General features: G+C 39.1%; 1 protein-coding gene across 1 annotated transcript in view; it reads left to right on the top strand.

The window, feature by feature from the left end:
- Positions 1-7,697: 7,697 nt before the first annotated feature.
- Positions 7,698-17,987, top strand: part of NCAM2 (neural cell adhesion molecule 2) — a 433,297-nt gene continuing 423,007 nt past the window's right edge. The window contains 1 exon segment of the mRNA XM_006192306.2: positions 7,698-7,952. Coding sequence (XP_006192368.1) covers positions 7,898-7,952 — 55 coding nt within the window. The 5' untranslated portion in view covers positions 7,698-7,897.

Below are 17,987 nucleotides of genomic sequence, written 5' to 3'. Positions count from 1 at the left end.
GTCAGTTTTTGTTCTGGAAGATGAGGATTGTATCATCAAGAATAATTCTGAGAAAAATGGGGCAGGCTTTGGTTTCAAGAAGCAAATAGATTTCTCATTTCCTAGGGAGATAGGGAGTTGTTCCTAGACTCGGACTGAGAAAGGTAATTTAGCGTAGAATTTCTCCACCTGATATTCTGGATAATTATTCACAGTGGAGAACAGGCTGTGCATTGTGGGAAGCTTAGTAGCACTGCTGGCCTCTCCCCACTCAATGCCCTAAGTACCATCTTTCCATTCTTAATAATCAAAAAATGTCTCAAGACAGTGTCAGTTGTTTCCTGGGGAGCAAAATAGCCCTCAGTTGTGAAGGATTAGGTTAGAGAAATTCTTCTTTGGAAGGTAATTGGTACCTAAAAAATTCATGGCAGTAAGAAAGAGACTCCATTAAGAAGACTTTATGTGGGGGAGAGGGAGAAGTGGCCAATAGTCTCTAAGAGAACTGGTGTCTATTATTTTTAAAGACTCTATTGTTAGAACATTTTAAGATTGACAAGAAAATTGAGATGATGGTAAAGAGATTTCTCTTATAACCCTGCCCCACCAATACGTGCATAGTCTGTTCCATTATAAATATTACTCATCAAAATGGTACATTTTATTTTAGCAATGGTGATCCTACAATGGTGCATTATAATCACTCAAGGCCATTGTTTACCTAAGATTCATTCCTGATGTTGCACATTCAGTAGGTTTGGAAAAATGTATAGTGACATATCTCCATCATTAGACTGTAACACAATGTTTTTCCACTGCCCTAAAAATCCTCTGTGCTCCATCTATTCATCTCTCCCACATTGCTCCTGGCAACCACTGATCTTTTTATCACTTCCATAGTTTTGTTTTTTCCACGATGTCTTATTATTGGAATCAAACAGTATGTAGCCTTATCAGATTGGCTTTTTTCTTCACTTAGTAACACATAAAGTTCATGTCATGGCTTTATAGCTCATTTTCTTTTAGTGCTAAATAATATTCCACTGTGTGAATGTAACCACAGTTTATCAATTTACCTACTGAAGAACATCTTGGTTGCTTCCAGTTTTGGCAATTATGAATAAAGGTGCTATAAGCATCTGTGTGCAGGGTTTGTGTGGACATAAATTTTCAACCCCTTTGGGTATATGCTAAAAAGCATAATTACTGGATTATACGGTAAGAGAAACCACCAAACTGTCTTCTAAAGTGGCTACACTGTGGTATCTATTATTTCAGGCTGGATTTCTCTTTTATGTTTTGAGTTTATTCTCAAACTTTCAGCATGCTTTATTAAACATCTGTGCTTTAGTACTGAGAAATTAAGACAGGCGGCACTGATTTAGGCTTCAGGTGAACTGATACAGCAAAAAGATACATCCTTGGGTAGCCATTTATAGGATGGCAAAATGTTAACCTCCAGGGAGGAGAGCAGAGATGAGGTTGGAATGATAAACAAATACTAGAGCTTATGATCTGCTGTGAAACACGCCAGGATTCCTCAGGCATCCTCAGATATCCACAGTAGCAAATGCACTGGGCTACTTAGACTTCTGTTTATTTGTGTGGATACAATGTGGAAACAAAAGGAAAAGTTTAATGCTGATAAACTAGAAATTAAGAACATTTGGTCGCTGACAACTACAGGTTTTTAAACATGTTATCCTAATAAGTATAATGACAATTTCTGGATCCCAGAGAAGAATAGGATTAAAAAGTATTAAGTATTAAGAAGCAGAAGTCTTTCATTACATCTTAAATTTCACAAATATGTATATACACATTTTCTAGAGTCTGACATTTCAATTGAAGATGATTAAAGGAAGAAACCACAGAACAGAAACTCATGAAACTCACATGCAAAATATAAAATTAAAATAAAATAAACAGTCAATGCTAGCATGAGTGAGGTCTTCCTGATTTGAGAGTATATATATTTTGAAAAACAATTTAGGCATTTATGAACAATTTATGAATTCAGTACCTAGAAATGGCTGTTTTTTTAAACCAGGTATTTAACTTCTAGTAGCCTAAGGATGCAATCTACAGTATGTTCAAAGCTCTACGGACAAACATACACATATTGCAGTGTTATTCATAATAATAAAAATTACAGAGAAGCAATGGCCTAGTGTAGGGAAACTGTTAAGTGTGTTTGAGTGCAATCCATGTAATCAAATGAAGTCATTAAATTTATATTTGCAAAATGACTATGTAAAATATTAATTTCCAATGTAAAACAAGGTAAACATATCCTAAATAGTGTTATCTCAAGCCATATTAAGAAATATTTATATATATTATTAATTAAAATATATATATATATATATAAAACATTGGAGAAAATATGCCAAAATGTTCAAAGAATAGTCTCCATTTGGTTCACAGGGTACAGACATTTATGCATTTTTTTATTGCTAGAATGCAGGAATTTGAAAGAGTAAATATTAATTTATAATAAAATATGTACAGATATTTGGTTTCATTTCTGTTCCCATACTTTTTTACATATCCCAGGTATTTATCTATTCTCATGTCAATTTTTTTCATAGATGTTAAGTTCCTCGGTTTTAGGAAGTTAATCAAAACTACTAACAGGTACTAAATACATATTTACTTAAATATGAGCACTCATTTAAAAAGGTGGCAGGGAAAATGTGCTATTTTCCTTAAAATGAGTGAGGATCATCTCTTGTAAATGTGAAACATATGTTTTTTTAAAAAACCTAAGTAATGTAACATTAAAGTAAATGCATGTGTGTATTCCAATAACATGCACTGGTCAATTATTAGGCAGAAGATTAATGGCTTGTGGATATATAAGGGAATCCCATTGCTGCCAGCAGCTTGCCTATTATTTGCTTATCTAATTTGAAAATTAATAGCAACATAGGTCCATTAAGGAAAGGACCAAATGATCCTACGCAATAAGAAATTTTTCAGTTTAATTTCCGATTATATTGTCCTACAAGATGCATTCAGTTAACAACGTTTCCTCTCAAACCTGTACTTGTGTGGGATCACTTGCCAGATAGGAAGGATTTGTTGTTATCCCGTGTGGAATAACTGCCCTCCAAAATGACAGGATTTGTGCGGACATCACTTTGGTCAATACTACCCATGGACAAAAATATGATTTCTGAGCACTGTGATCGGTATTTGGGCGACCTGCCCTTCACATCACGATCCTCATCACATCAAATAAGTTCATGGCTAGCCACCGCGTGATTCCTTTTTCGGATCTCATGTCACCCAGAATATATTCTCAAAGTTATGTCAATCACTGTTTAGTCCCTGTGTTATAGGTTCGTTACATATTCTGCTCTGGCCATCATGATATTTGCCAGGGATGTCTTGGTGAAGAAAAATATAATATCCCTTCCAGTTAAGAAAATATTATTCAGGCAAGTGGCAAATTATAGGCAGTTATTGCTTAATTTCAGAGCGAAGTGAGCAGTTATTTGCCCAGAGGGAACATGAAGTAGCCATGAAGGAAAATGACCCCATGTATCTTGGAAGAAATTAAAAAGTAAGAACCTGTGACAATTAGGGTGCCTTAGTCCCATAAATCTCTTTCTTCTGTTTCTTAAAATCAAATAAAACGGCTAAGCAAGCAAAGAATTTACAAAGGAAGGTGTTAAAATCTAAATTCTACCATTAAAGCAGCTACTGTCAGATGCTCACAAACAGCCTGGTAAAACATCTAAAGTGTTGTTGTATCAAGAAAGTGGAAATTATTCTCAGAGACATGATCATTAGAGAAAGTGGCATTAATGGAGAAGGAAAGGCCATTGCAGGACCATCTATTTATGGAGGTTTCAGGCTATCTGCCTATATATATCTACTGTGGATATTTTTCTTCCTTTGTGTTAATAAAAAAAAAAGTCAAAACAGGCAATTTTCTAGACAAGTAAATGAATAGGTATAATGATTTGTGACATTTTAAAAATATAAATGAACACACGGAATTTACCATTTCTTAGTAGTATGATTCTAACACACATGAATCCTGTCAACAGAGAGACTAAACAAAAATAACATCGAACTACAAAAAATAAGAATAATGTTTAAATCCTGCCCCCACACACCATTTATGTGCAGGATCTATGTGTGGACTGTATACCTGCATGCTTTTTCCAAGGACAGATTGCGGAGCCAAGAGGAGGCGTCTCCCTGAGAAGATAGTTTTCCCATATGATGCTCCTTACCGGTTTTTTTTTTTTTTCTCTCTCTGCTACTCCTTAATGTTTATTTTATTGATTCTTTTAAAACAAATTTATCTGCTTCCATTTAACCGTGCATCCAGTCCTGTCGGTATTTCCTACTACTCAGCTTTTCATAGAGTCCTGATTTCTATTCAACTTTCTTGTAATTTTATAAATGAAGTAACTAAAGCTCCGACCAAGCTTCTGAAACACTTCCTCAGGTAGATGGTGAATGTGATAATTTGTCTTAAATGTAAAAACTCTGAGTCACCTACACGAGGGAGGATGCGTTTCTCTACCCTTTTATACCCTACCCAGGGCAGATGCCTTCGTCACGTTCAGAGAGTTGGCACGCTTGCTAATAGTGCTCAAGGTCTGCACCACCGGAGGGCAGCTTGCCTTTGGAGTGGGGAGGGGAACTGTGGGCAAAGGTGATTTGTCTCGATGTTGTCCTCACACCATCCATCTGCTATGCAGTGGAATTGACCAAGGCTGGTGTCAGGCTGCCTATCACTTCATCACCGCAGTGGGGAATGAACGTGCTTCCAATGGAGACTGGGAGAGGCAGATCTACCTTTGGCTGAGAAGCAGGTTAGACAAGTGGGGGAAGGCTTTCTCTCAATGTGCGCCACCCTGCTGCTGAGAACTCACAGCAACATAAATTCACACTAGCCATGGAGAAACCCCAAGAGATTTCCTGTTGATAATCTTCCTATGCGTTACAACTCCCAATCAGACCTTTACCCCCGGGGATGGAGGCCGCCATTCTGGCTGTTCTTGGTCACATACATCAGGACTTCTGTACTGAGAGGTAGTAAATACTAGTTTTTTTTTTTTTCTTCTTTTTGTATGTCTTTTTAGGCAAGACATGGTCCTAGACCCCTTTCCCAACTCCATCCAACCTTTATATGTTACACTCGATGCTTTTTTCTAATTAGACTCCTCTCTGTTCTCCACACAAGCTGTGTGCTCTCACGCCCCCAGGCTTTGCTTAAGCTCCTCTCTGTTTTGCCCACGTTCTCTGTCTAATTTCTCCACTTTCTTTCAAGCTTCCTAAAGCTTTTCTTAATCCCCTGTTCAGAAATGATCCCTTCCTTTTATGTCACAAGAGCAGTTTGTTTCCACTTTCCTTACGATCTTTTTATAACCTGACTGATACTGTCAAATATTGTGTTTATGACTGTTCGCTTCAAAAATACTATTAGCAACTTGGGGGCAGGATCAGAAGCCGTATCACCTTTGTTCCTGAGTCCCAGTGCTTTGTTCCTTCGTTGCTTCCACACACACAGGTGTTCTCCTTCTTTCTCCCAACACACACATACACACAGAGCTTGACCCAGTCTTAAGATACAAACCTCTACTCTTTTCTGATGGGCCACCTTACTTCTCCCTCCACCCAACCCTGAGAAGAACTACTGTCGAATTACCTCAGGGGGTACCAGTCAAATTTTTCTCTGGCAGAGTTCAACCCCCTGCCTGAGATAAAAGTAATTTGATAAAAGGAACATTTACATGCCAAGATTACCAGACGTGTGTGTGTGTGTGTGTGTGTCAGAGACACTTGGCCACTCCTGGTGTCACACTGAAAAACTGTCAGCTTTGTGGTGAAGAGGCTATTTGGCACAGGCAGCATCCTTTCAACAGCTTTTGTGACTTGTGTGTGCGTGTGTGTAGCTTTTTTTTCATTCCTTAGAGAAATCAAGAACTGATGAAATAAAGGAGTCTTTCACACCTATAAATGTGCTATGCCTTCTCTTTCTTGCAAAGTACTGACTGTGAGCTGACTTAAGTATAGTTGGTGCTACCCAGAATGAGGAAAAAGTGTGGGGAGGGAGACTGAGCAAAAGAACTTTCTAGATGTATTGTCCTAAGTCTACTGATACCAAATCTAGAGGGAAGAGGTTCTCAAGCTGTGAGATGCTGAGAGGGCCATGGGTTAGCGAATTCAACGCCGGACTGTGTGGAGTGCAGTGTTTGCCCCTCCTCCATTCTTTGTTATAACCCCAATCCCAGGATGACAAGTAAGTGAATCTTCTGTGTTTGCCTGGGGAACACCAATTGCAATGTTAGCTTGTTTCCACTCTTACTCCTTGCCCTCCCTGAAGCAATGCAACCTCCATTTCAGCACTCAGTCTGGGTGTGTGCGCCAGAACGGGGGCTGCGGCTGGATTCAGAGCTCTGTAATATTTCTAACGCCTTCTACGGCCACGTCCTCGCTGATAAAGAAACAACCAAGGGCTTCGCTTGGAAAGGATCCACTGTCAGTTCCAGCCGGTTGCTTTGGCCCTGGCAGACCGTCAGTGGCCCTGAGGGCCAGGTGTTCCGCCTTTTGCTCGCCCTTGTCGCACATCTGGCATCAAAATGACAAACATTTTCCTACCTATCCAGGAGAAAGAATGATACGTCCCAGCCTCAGAGTAGGAGAGTTAGTTCTGGACGCTTGCCATGGCTCCGTCACTTCAGTTTACAGGCGGGCACAACGCAGGTGTGTGTATGGGTGGGTTAGGTGGGTGGGGGTGGCCTGGAGAAACATCCCCGCGCCACTGGTCTTCGTATATTTCAAAGACCTTCCACATCTCAATCATCGCGGGGACCTGTGCGCTGGGGACCAAGGGCAGAACGCGCTGAATGTGTCTAGGGGAGGCTCTGGACTTCTCCAAGGACGCAGTAAATGCTGACAACGAAGTTTAACGCAGCCCCTCTAACATCTTGCCTCCTCCCCAGTCTCTCTCCCTTAAGGTATCTGCTGTCAACAGTAGTGGGTCGACGTGGATAAGAAACATCGCGCACATCTTTCCGCTTACCCTGTAGAGCCCGAGGACACAGGCAGTGTAGACGCCAGAGGACGTCCGCTTTCCCTCTGCCAGGGCAGAGTGGAAAGCGTAGGAAGCGGGCAGCCTGCACAAGGTTTGAGAGAGAGGGAGGGCCTGGAAGAGAGAGAATCCACTCCCCCCACCCCCGACCCCGCCCGCCCGCCCGCCCATGTAGGAATGAGAGCTGCAGAATATACCACCCGTCCCCAAGTTCCCCTCTCCCGCCAAGCCCGGGAGCGCTTGCAGCGCGGGGCTGGGCGACCGCCTACAGCATCAGCTCCAGTTCCAGCGGTCCGCGTCCGCGAACTGGCCGGCGGCGGTGCAGGAGCCCCGGGCTGCCCTCCCTCCTCCACCCAGGGCCGTCCGTCAACGTGCAGCTCGCCGGCAGGCTCAGCGTGCGGCCGCCACTCGCGGACGCGCTCGTGCCAGCCGGACCGCGGAGGCCCCTCTAACAGGAGGCACCGGGAACCGAACTTGCGCCTCCAAGCTCGACTGCGGACGAATCCCGGGTCCGCGCACCTGCCGGCGGCGGCCGCCGTGCGGCGCGGAGGGATACGCCTCGGCCGCGCCTCCCTCCCCTCCCCGCGTCCCCGCCCCCGCCTCCCTCCCCGCCCGGCTCTGCTGCCGCCGCGGCGGCCGCTGCTGCCGCCGCCGCCGCCGCCGCCGCCGCCGCTGCCTGGATATAGTGCGGCAAGGAGCGGAGCTTGCAGTCACTTTGCAAGGAGGAGCGCGCGGGCTGCGGGCGGCTGGGGCACTCCGGGAGCGGCGGCGGCTCCAGCACAGGCGGCCGTGACAGCGGAAGGTTCTCTCTCCGGGGCTGGACTTAATAACTTTGGAACTGTCCGCCAGTGTCACGTCCTGAACATGAGCCTCCTCCTCTCCTTCTACCTGCTCGGGTTGCTTGTCAGTAGCGGGCAAGGTAGGAGTGTGGTGCTTTATTGCATTTACTTTCCTTCCCCCTTCCCCCCAACCAAGAGAGGCAGAGGTGGCACAAGAAGAATTAAATGAACGAACTAAAGTTATAGTTATTGCTGTTGTTGGAATTTTCCCTCTTCCTTTTAGCTGCCGCTAAAAATTAGATCTGTTCTGTCGACAACCTTAAATAAGAGAAAATACAGAATGAGAGATGGGCATCAGTGAGCAGGAGATTGAGGCAAACTGCATCTTTTTCTGGGATCTTGGCTTTCTCTGATTTTTATTATCAAAAAATTGGATGAGTATGTTGATCTGTGTGAACAGTTAAAATATCTGTCTGAGGTTGCGGAAGGAAAGGGAACGATGGTGTTTTAAAGAAGCAGCAGAAACTATCAGCATTAAACTCGTTTGTGAAATACCTCTGTTGTGAACAAGAAATTCAGTTCTTAGAGACTCCTTTTTTCCCCTCTTCCCTTTACCAAGACCCCAATTGCTATGAAGTGAACGATGATGGCTTATTTCTGTTGAGGACTAAGAGAGGGGCCATGGATGGTGTGTGTAAGAAAGCAAATGGATAAAACTAGGGATGTGTTGCAGTCATTCATTTTCACACACCACCCCCCGCCCCCGTTAATACAGCATGGTTGAAAATTTTTATAACATTAGATTGTAATTACACCTGTAAGGGATGTTTTAGCTTGTGGAGAACTGGTGGGATTTTTATCTCTTAGAAAAGAAAAAAAAAAAAAAAAATGAAGAGCTGATTAGAACAGCCTGAGAGAGAATTTGTGGAAGCTTCCTGTTTATCTTTATAGAGACAGATGTGGATTTATCTTTCTCTGTTTAGTATACAGTCACATAAAATATGTTTATAATAAATGGAGGTATTTTCAACTGTTCAGACAAGTTTGGACATTTAATTGGGGACACAAAATACTAAAACGTGCATTGGTGGGAGTCTTTAAAGAAAAAATAGAACATAGCAGTAATTTTGTGATGTGTAATAATCACAGAGAATGTTATATTATTAGTGTAGCATGAAATTGTGTTTTTTTTTTTTTGAGAATATATAAATCACAGCACAATTTAAAATATCTCCACTATATTCTATTCTAAGCTTTTTAGCCTCTTCTGTGTTGCTCATTTGGTCCAGCTGGGGGCGGTAGAACTCCATTTTAAGCTCAGAATGGTTTTGCTCTTCCACACTCCCTCGGTCCTTCTATCATTCTTCAGCAGGACTTGACATTTTGGATGTGAAACCTTCCTTTCTCTACCCTTCTCCTCCCTAAAGCTGTAGTGTTACTGGCGGTTGAAACACGATTGGATGCAAATTTTGTGTGCAGAAATCAGAACGCAAACACTGGGTGTTGCTATAGTTTGTAAAGTGTCTGGGTAAGATGCTCATTTCCCCTTAACAACAGAGTGTGCAAAATTTCACTGATAGCGAAATTGCAGATATGTCCATCTGAATCTCCTATTAGCCCAGTTAATTGAATCATTAGTACAGCAAAGATCAACATATACTTAGTGCCCTACAGATACACTGCTTCAATTTTTGGAGAGCTGCTGGTTATGTTTAACTGTTCATTTATAAAATAGACAGGTATTTCCAAATAGTAAGAAGCAGTCCCTGAGAATTGCAGTTAAAATACCACCGCAATTAACCAAGTGTAGACAGTGAGTGTAGAGCAAAATGGGGGCATAATAGGAAGCAAGTTTATGCAGACTTAGGATTACATGGTGACTGGTTTGGAGAAGGAAAAATGTCTCAGTCGTGGAGTCTGTGTGTTTACCATTGTAGACATTAAGTGTGTTGGAATTTGGGGAATCCAAGGGAAATCTTTGAATGTTTAAATAGTGCATACAGACACATAATGTGGATCTATGTGTGTAACACTTATCTGAAATTGTGATTCACCTAATGTATAATTCAGAACGCAGGCTGGTTATAAAGAGGAGATCTAACGCTGAAGCATGCCTGAAGGGAAGCCCATATTCACTGAAATGAAGCAGGCAAGGAGGGGAGCATCGTTCTAAAGACCTCTCTATCGAGCACAATTTAAAAATGCACAGCACTCACAGAGGCATAGATGCCTAAGAGAGACCTAGCTTTTGTGAAATCGCACATGTGGTTCTTCTGTGCCGTGTGTCCTGATGAAGTCAGAGATGCTTGGAAACAGCAATCCTGATCCTGGGGTTCAATTCCTCTATGCTAGTGTTTTGTTCTCCAATTAAGGATGCAGCAGCAAGTATCAGAAACACCACTGGGAGCAGTTTAAAAAAAAAAAATGCATCCAGTGTAACTCATTGTTTTGTTTATTGTTTTATAAATGAGGCCACGGAAAAGCCGCCAGTCGGTGATCCCTGGGCTTGCCTTAGAAATACTAAAATCCCAGCCTACTGATTTATGTTTCCAACAATATACTTGCAGGGGATTTTATGAAGCATGATTGAAGCTATTGCTTTGGAAAGTGGTGTGCAGTTAGACTGGGGAAAGGCAACGATGATGTATTCCCTTTTAAGTAGTCAAAACGTTTTGAACTGCAGCAGTTGAATAGGAGAAAATGACAGAAGTGAAAAACTGACTAACTTAAGTGGATGCCAATACCATAATTAGCTAACAAGGCCTAATAGTTCCACTTCTAACTTGCAACACAACATTATTGTTCTACTGTAGTGAGAGCCTTATTTTATTGTAGCAGAAATGCTCCTTTAAAAGCCTCTCTCATTTCCACTGTGAGATTAATATCTAATGAAGTGAGGTTGGGATTTAATTGTCAAGTCTGAATCAGTTGTCAATGGAACGGACCTTCTATAACTCCAACTTTTGCAATTATTTTCCCATTATTTTTAAAACTTGATCACAGCCTCTGTCATCAGAAATCTCCAGTGATAACTTATGCATTTGCTGTTTGGATCTATGTAAATTTGGATTCCCAAACTCTAGTATGTATGGGTTGCGTTCCTGAATCTTTTTAACTTGTAAAATAATTGTTTTTTTACCTTTTAAAATTACTTAAATGTGATTAATAAACATCTGTTCCTGATGTTCACATACATAAAATAGAAGCATTGTGGTAAGAAAACATAAGCAGGCACCGAGCTATTCATCTCTCCTGTAATCCAGTACAAGGGAACATACGTCCAACAGTCACCTAAGCCAGAATCGTGAATTGCCCAGCTAATTAGTTAAGCTTGCAGGCATCTGCTTACAATTACTCTTTCTGGTGAAGGGCTAGTAAGTCACTGTTCATTGGAGAAGTGTACCTTCCGAAAACAAAGCACCGGTGTCTGGGTGTCTACCAGCTTCAGGTCTATAGGAGGGTCTCCTCAAACCTATCTTCTTTGGAGACTGGTAAACAGATACAGCCCTTCTCACATCCTTTTCCTTCTAGCCTGCTCTCATTCTTTGATGTCAGCCTCTTTTTGCAAGGTTTCTATCGACTCCATGTTCGTTTGCACTTAGAGAAGGTAGACTGTGTAAATGAATATCGTTAACTGTCAATGAGGCACCCAGAGGATTCCCTTCCCTGCTTAGTGTCAGAGGGGTTAAGGAGAGCCTTTGGTGGCCTTAGTTTTTATTGCTGAGTTGAAGCCCTGGAACACGGAGGGAAGTTGATGGGTCCTGAGTGTTCACGGAGTCTTTTCAATGACACCGGGGGCTCATGGTCTCCCAGAGGTAATGCCCTGCCCTATTAAAGAAGAAAGGAATGGAATAAAAGAACCTTAAGTAGAAGAAAGTCAAACTTCATATAATTTAGTGAATTAAATGGCACTTTTTTTTTTTTTTTTCCCAAACATAAAACGAGTTTGTAATGGGACTGAGAAATGAGCTACGGAGATTGAGGTTAGTAACAAGCTGAATGATGTCATTTGTTTTTGCCTGTTTCCTTGTGAGGGAGCAATGAGAATGGAAACAGAATTGTCCATCTGAAGACTCTGGAGCTAGTCCTGCCACTTTCCCCGGCTTTTGACATTTGGGAAATGATTTTATCTGTTTTCAGGGTCATCTCTCGTGGCAGTGAACTTTGAGAGCCTGAAGAAAGTGCTCTTTAAGTGTCAGAGCTGATCTGAATTGCTTTTGTTTTGTTTGTTTGTTTGTTTGGTCTAAAGTGAAATTAATCCTCTAGGAGTTGGCATATGCAACGTTAATTTAATAATTTTAATATTCCTTTAAAGGGAATAGCATTGTGACTCCAAATTCCATGTGCCCTTTACATTCTCCCAATTACACTGAAGACAAAAAGATTATAAATTAGTTTTAACTTTCCAAATTATATGATATGAGAACACTTTAAAATGAAACCAGTTCTTTTATGCTTTTATTAAGTGTAATATTCCTGAGCTTCATAGAGCCAAGTTATCTTTAATTGTTCAGCAAATAAAAGTGCTTCTGTATGGCATTCTTTTAAATATTTTAATAACTTTTAACTATTTACAGTTATCATAATAGAGCTGATCTCAAATAGCTGTGGACACTCTTCCTAGTTTCACACGTTCACTTGTGCCACTAACAATTCATCAAATGTTTTGAGATATTTCAGAAAGCTATGACGTCATGTGACAAACTTGTCTGAATTTAAATAGTTAAGAGGCGGATGGGGCGATCTGGAGAGTATTTATAAGCATAACAATCAACAGATGAGCCTTTGTGGAATTTCAGGTCAACTGATGAAAATTTTCTTGGCTCCAATTTGATTTTTGAAACTAGCAGAGAAAGAAAAAAAAAAAAAAAAAAAAAAAAACACTGGATTTGGAATCAGAAGACCCAGACCACTAACGGTCTCTTGACTTTGAAGAAGCAACTTAAGCTCTCAGAGCCATTATTTACTTATTTGAAAATTGGATATAGAAATATTTGGCTAGTTGGCCCTGCTGTACTGCCTTGAGGAGCAATTGTGATAAAAGACATGTATAGGCGTCTTGTAAAATGCCAACCCTACTATGACGGACATTGTTTATATTTTTGGCATACTATGCATACATAAAAATCTGCCTATGGCTTAAAACATCTCATTTGTTAATTTAAAAATTATTATAAGCTGCTCTGTGATTAGAGAAAAATATTGAGGGAGCAGAGATAATCTAATTCATTGATGAGAGTGGCTCATTCATCAAACATTCATTACATGCCTGCAGTGTCTCCAATATCTTATTAGGCAGCATTCCTAGGAATGATTAGATAGGTTGTGTGATGAACACCTCTAGGGGGCGCTACTCATTGTCATGTTGAAAGAATACATATTTATTTTCACAGTTTTCCAGCAAAGGGCAGTAAATCATCCTAAGGGATGTATGTATTTCTTATTTGGTATCATTAATCCCTTTTATGACCACAACTAGGCTAGTATGAGTCACCGAGAGTCTTAGAAGGGCACAAAATTAGGATAAGTGACTTACTAAAGGTCAAATAGAAAAGTCAAAGGGTTAATAACTAGAGCTTGGTCTTTAAAATCTTAATTCAGTTCTCTGAACACCAAACTTTTGCATAAATTAAAAAAAATTCTAACAATTCTTCAGCTCAAAGTAAATATCTAAATTCTGTTGGTGAATCAAATAACAAACACTTATTGAGGCCATACAGTCAGGATAACATCAGCATCTTATAACAGTGTGAATCACTAATCCAAAGCACTGTCACCCACCTTATAGCAAGACTCCAGAGAAGTATTCATTTTATGGGTGAAGAAATAGAGAGGAATTATCTGATTTTTTATATCTTTTATAGTTAGTTGTTATCTGGAATTAGGATTAAATTTTCCCACATCTAGTTCAATGCCTATTTTTAATGCATTTAATGTATTTGTTTGAAAATTTATGTGTGATAGGGGGAGTGGTGGTGCACAGAATTCAAGGTTTTTGGTTGAGAAGACAAAAAATGTAAATTTTAAAAGCCAAACCAGCATATGAGAGATCAATAAACTGTTCAACTAAATGTTGCAAAATGACAAAAGATGTCATATACTTAATTGAAAATTAAATGGTTTAAATAAGTCCTTAGGAATTCAGCACCTAGAAAGAACTAAAATTTGTTCAGTGTTTGCTACCTGCCTGGCTCAGTTGCATGCATATCACATATACTAACTAGCTTAATATATACAACAGTCCTTTAATTATTATCATATTATATTCCCGTTTTATACTTGAGGGCCGTGAAGCATAGTAGTTGAAGGAACTAAGATTACACAGCTAGGAAATAAAGATTTGAACTCAGGACATGTGCAAAGATTTGCCTCTTTAACAGGACACCACCTTGTCACTCCCTGAAGCAGAGAGGGCATCATCATGGTGATATTAAACAGAGAAAATAGTACAAGGAGAAAAAAATATGGGGGAACAAGTTGTATGGAAGGAGGCAGATGTTCAGAGGACAGAATAATCCAGTTTGATTAAGTTAAGGGTTTGGAAGGTGAATTGTTGGACTCAGTCATGGAAACATTGGTAGATCTGAGAGCCAGTCAGGCTTTGGGGCCAAGATGAGTTAGATTGTTGTGTAGATCTTTGGGGGCCATTGTTTAGACAGGAAAATGACATGATTGAAGTTTTGTTTTGTTTTTAAGTCTACTGGCCACGTAGGGGGTGGACCAGAGGAAAATGATAAAGGAGTGAATGGACATGACATGTATTTCTATGGAAGAATTAATGAATCTTAATAACACATTTAATTTGGGCGATTAAGAGGAAGGTGGCACCTGATGTTTTAAGCCTATTGGATAGAGAGAATGGTTATATCTTAAAAGAAATAGGGATGTGAGTAAAGAAAACTGCTTATTTTAGGCAAGGGTTTTTTTTTTTAGATTTCTATTTCTTTGTAAGTTTTAAAAACTGTATGTTGTTTGAGGAATCCATGGAATTTTCTGACTGAAATGAAGACTGAAATGTCAGTATTAAATTTAGAAATACAGACTGTTGATCTCTATCATTTCTTTAGAATCTTTCTCTCCTTTCATTTAATTTCTGTATTTACCTCATTCTTCCTTCATTGTCTGTACTCTAGTATTATTTATTATGTCTGGAGTTTTGAATTAAATCTCACAAACATGTAGGTCAAATTTCCTTTTCTTATATATTGTTTATTCATTTTCTTTGCTTTATCCATAGTTTTAAAAAAAATTTTTTTCTGGGGAAACTAAAAACAAACAAACAAAAAACTATAACAAAATAAGAAAAAAACAAAATAGAAACCCCCAAAACTAAACTTAAAAAAGTACTTTGATATTGAATATATAGAGTTGAATATTTTTTATTAGTAACCAAGGGAACTAATATTTTTGAATGCCTACTCTATGCCAGAGATCTGTGCCGGGTATTTTCACCCATTATCTCATTTAACCCTGATAAAAGCACATTTGGTAGATGATATTTTGAGATCGAAAGTTAGATTGTTGTGTAGATCTTTGGGGGCCATTGTTTAGACAGGAAAATGACATGTGTCTGATTTGCCTAGAGATACTAAGTATGTTCTGCCTGCTGACACTCAAATTGATAGCCAAGAGCATCACATGCATTTAAGATAAAATTTAGTCTTTTCTGCTTCAGTGTGTATTTCTCTGATGTGCCTTATACATAATTGGCAAATAGGGGGATGATGTAGGAATTGTGTTGATCAGTATGTGATTTCCTCAAGTCGTTAATTATTAAGTGGTCAAGAGCAAGCTTTCTCATAATTGAAGAGAAAACCTTAGCAGTCTATGAAGATGTTGAGAAAAATGTGAAAAATCAACTCAAGTGCCTTTCTTTAGTGCAAGTATTAGTTTGTGTAGTGGCTTTAAGAACTATCTTCATCTCCACTACAACACACACACACACACACACACACACACATCTGGCAGCACTGAGAGTGCGGTTGTAGAAACTGGGAAATAGTTTCTCCTCTGTTAAAATGATGTGTTTGTTTACTTGTTGGTTGTTTTCATTTTTAAAAGGCTATACCCTGGATCATTGTTTTCTTTTTAAAGCGAATGCCCTTCAGGTTTGTGTCTTGAAAGAAGATGCAGAAACTAAGCAGAAATACCAATAGAGATTTAACTGTATCCGTATTTTAATTAAGATTGTTATGGTTTTTGTTAATGCTTGGTTTTACATTTCTGTAGGTTTCAAATGTTCTGACCTCTGATCCTGTCTTTTTCCATAAGCCGTGATATTTTTTACTGCACAGTTTTGCAGACACCAGCATTTTCAAGGATGCAAATATGGTCTTACTAGCAGAAACGCTTGTCACTATTTGTAAAGGAAACCAACGTATTATGGCTGAGACCTATAATATAATAGAATAGTTCCCAGTTTAAGAAAATAGCACATTATACTTTGTCTTAAGTATTAGTGAGAGGGCTTGTGGGCAGTTTTTTCTATTATCATAACTTGTCCATTCCCAACCAGTTTTATAATAATTATATTAGGCTTTCTGATTAAATTTATATTTATTGTTTCTCTTAATTTCTCTCTTGATTATTATTTCCTACCAATTGCAAATGTTCAATATTGCCGGAGCCAAGAAGTTGCACTTTTATATTATAGCAGTAACTTTGGTTCATCCATGAGAGAAATGCTATACACAGATTATGTGAAGATGAAAACATATAACTTGAGGAATGTGCCACATACTTTATCACAGGACTTATCCATGACATTTACATGTTTCTGATTTTTTTAACTTTATTTACTTAGATAAACCACTTATAACTTTCTAATACCAACTGAAGCTAAACACATTTTCAATCTTGCTCACTTCATCATAATCTTTACCTTAGAATAATTGGCTTCACCCTACCTATGCTATAGATTATATACTAATGCATCATGCCAAGTTAAACTTTTGTAATTATCAAAGAGTTAGAGTTATATTTTAAACTTTAATATTTCCAAATGTATCTAAGGATACACTGAGACATAGCAGTTGAGAAAACCTTTTGTAGTCACCTTTAATTTACCTATTTGAAGTCTCATAATAATCCTGAAAGGTAGGTACTATGCCTGATTCAGAAAAGAGGAAAATGAACCTCAAAGAGATAAAATTATCTGCCCAAGAAAAAGATTTAAAACATGGTAAGACCAGGGCTTGATGTAAATATTTTACTCTAGATACAGCAAATTTTCCTATTATAAGGTCTCTGTTTTTACCTAAATATGTTTTACTCATATCCTTGAAGTAATGCTCAAAAATAACTTCTTAGTAGAGTACATGATTCATGCCACTGTTCTCTTTAAAGTTACTTTTGGACTGTGTTTATGGGACACAGGCTGTTAATTTTAATTGGAGGTCTACCTTTCATTTGAATTGTTCAGAAGTTCCTGACTTAAAACTGTTAAGACTCTCGCTTGTATTCATTTGCACAGTCCTGTTCTCTCAGCCTCATTGTTTGACACTGTGCACATGACAGACCATTCCTAGAATCCCCAGACTTGGTCCCTGAGTATACAGAGCCTGTGTGTTTTACATATTTTCTGTACGTCTTTGCCTGGACACTTCCTATTTTTCTTCAAGATTCAGCTCAAGCATCTCATCATTGAAGACATCTTTCTTTCTTTCAGAAAATATACGTTAATCGCCTACTACATACTGGTCAATGTGCAAGGCATGCTAAATCCAAACAAGGTGGTAACGTATCTGAATTCTGCATACCCAGACGTCATGATACTCTACTATGGCCTTCCATGTGAATTCCATGAGAGCAAGAATGTCTTTCCATGCTGGCTTCCCATTATATGCAATATGTTTGATTAGAGCGTTTCCTGTAAATTCTATTGTATTCCTGAAACATGCTTAGCATGTATGTGTTGAATGAGTATTTGAAGATTACCCAGCAGGAGTAAAGCACAGTGGCTGACTGGAAATATATAGTGATTTGGGTAGTGATGTGGTTTGTTGGAATTATACTATATGTCATTCTAGTATTTGAAATAAACATTTTGTTCATATGACTGCTATGCACATGATAGACCTATAATAAATATAGTAATATCTATAAAATAATCAAATCACAGTGATTATTTAATTCAGGAGGAATAGCAAAGATGAACTGCCTTATCTCTGATATTC

The sequence above is a fragment of the Camelus ferus genome, chromosome 1, assembly GCF_009834535.1.
Source record: "Camelus ferus isolate YT-003-E chromosome 1, BCGSAC_Cfer_1.0, whole genome shotgun sequence".
Lineage (NCBI taxonomy): Eukaryota > Metazoa > Chordata > Mammalia > Artiodactyla > Camelidae > Camelus > Camelus ferus.
Note: the sequence above shows the minus strand (reverse complement) of the source record. Positions and strands in the feature narration are given on the sequence as shown.